This window comes from Sphaeroforma arctica, assembly GCF_001186125.1.
Source record: "Sphaeroforma arctica JP610 unplaced genomic scaffold supercont1.6627, whole genome shotgun sequence".
NCBI lineage: Eukaryota > Ichthyosporea > Ichthyophonida > Sphaeroforma > Sphaeroforma arctica.
The window spans coordinates 1-1606 of record NW_014033931.1 but is presented as its reverse complement, the minus strand read 5'-3'; the positions used below and the strand labels follow the sequence as shown (position 1 = coordinate 1606).

Genomic DNA, 1606 nt, shown 5'->3' with positions numbered 1-1606 from the left:
AATTTACTTGCAATGTATGATAATGCGTTAATATTCACAAATACACACAAAATACGTCCATCTAATAGTATACATAAATATACGCCCACTAACGACAAAAGGTGTTAATACCTGTGCGGAGATTAGCTGTTGACAGTGAATACATGGACGAGCGCAATGGATTGGGGTTCTTGGTACTATTGATAAGGGCCGCTTCCAGTGCATGGTTAGTCATGGTTGACTTGGTGTTCTTTCTCACTCCCTGGTTGAATGCGGGGATGTTACCCATGTGGAAGGACTTGCGGCTGTTGCCCAGTGAAGTCAAATCCGCATTATGGTTCTGCGACAGGGTTTTAGTGTTTTCGAGTGTTAGGGTTTAGGGTTTACAAAGGTGTAGTTTTATACTAGCAAACTTCACTGGGATATCTTCCTGTACTGTACGTCTAATGGATCAGGACCTATTTCAAACTCATCACGTGATCATAACGTTCGCTCAGAGTCAACCAGCATACTATCTACAGGGGCGTATAGAGCCTATCCTCGCGCGTACTAATTTGTTCAGGTGGTGTTTTATTATGCGTGTAGCCGAACAAATAGATTCTCCGATTTCTATGCACTTAATTCACTCAATAATAGGGCTTCGGGTTTAGGGTTTCTAGGGCTTGCGGTTTAGGGTTTTTAGGGTTTGAGGTTGGTTGATTTATATGCACTTGGCGCACTCCATGACCCGAAGCCCCTAAAATCGTAACAGGGCTACCAATGCGAATACAAAACACTCCGTACTATATCCATCGTACTATGCCCAACAACAGCCGAGGACACTACTGCAGTCACAACTGTAGTGGTAGTACACTTACCGCAGGTAATGGTGGGTTAGGTTGTATGTTATACTTCATAGTAAGTGCTATGTACTATCTCTAACCACAGCCGAAGACACTACCGCAGGTATGGTGGGTTAGAATGTATGTTATAGTTCATCGTATGTGCTATGTACTATGTCTAACAACGGCCGAAGACACTACCTCAGTCACAGCTGTAGTGGTAGTGCACTTAATGGTGGGTTAGGGTGTATGTTGTACTTCATCGTGTGTGCTATGTACTATGTATTACTACCCAGTCACAGCTGTAGTGGTAGTGCACTTACCGCAGGTAATGGTGGGTTCGGTTGTATGTTATTAGCGCGCATGTAGCCGACTAATTGGTCGGGGATCTCCTCCAGTGTCAACTCTGCGATCCGCTCAATGTAAGAGTCCTTGACCTCACGGAATGGGACTGTGGACAGAAACAGTACAATATATCAGAAACGGGTGCAATACAAGTGAACGATAGCCCAGGGAATTGCTATTACCCGATAGTGAAGATGGGACCATTCCTCGGCGGGATGGACAGGACATTGGATACTTGCATACATATATGTATACAATATATAACGTACGGGCCTGGAAGGAATTCTGGCTTCAGAATCCTATCCGCAGGCACCGAGCCCGACAAATGCATATAAGCTTTGAAGAAAATGAATCGCTGAAACAAGAGCTACACGTGCATATATGTACAAAATACGTATCATCATACATGCGTGCCATAAAAAAACAAACAAACACACACACACACACACACATACACACAC

General features: G+C 44.0%; 1 protein-coding gene across 1 annotated transcript; it reads right to left on the bottom strand.

The window, feature by feature from the left end:
* Positions 1 to 111: 111 nt before the first annotated feature.
* Positions 112 to 312, bottom strand: SARC_15729 (hypothetical protein; the record flags this gene model as incomplete). Its single annotated transcript, XM_014290158.1, has 1 exon — positions 112 to 312. A coding segment is annotated over exon 1 (157 nt), but the record flags the coding sequence as incomplete, so codon positions are not given.
* Between the last annotated feature and the right edge of the window lie 1294 nt (positions 313 to 1606).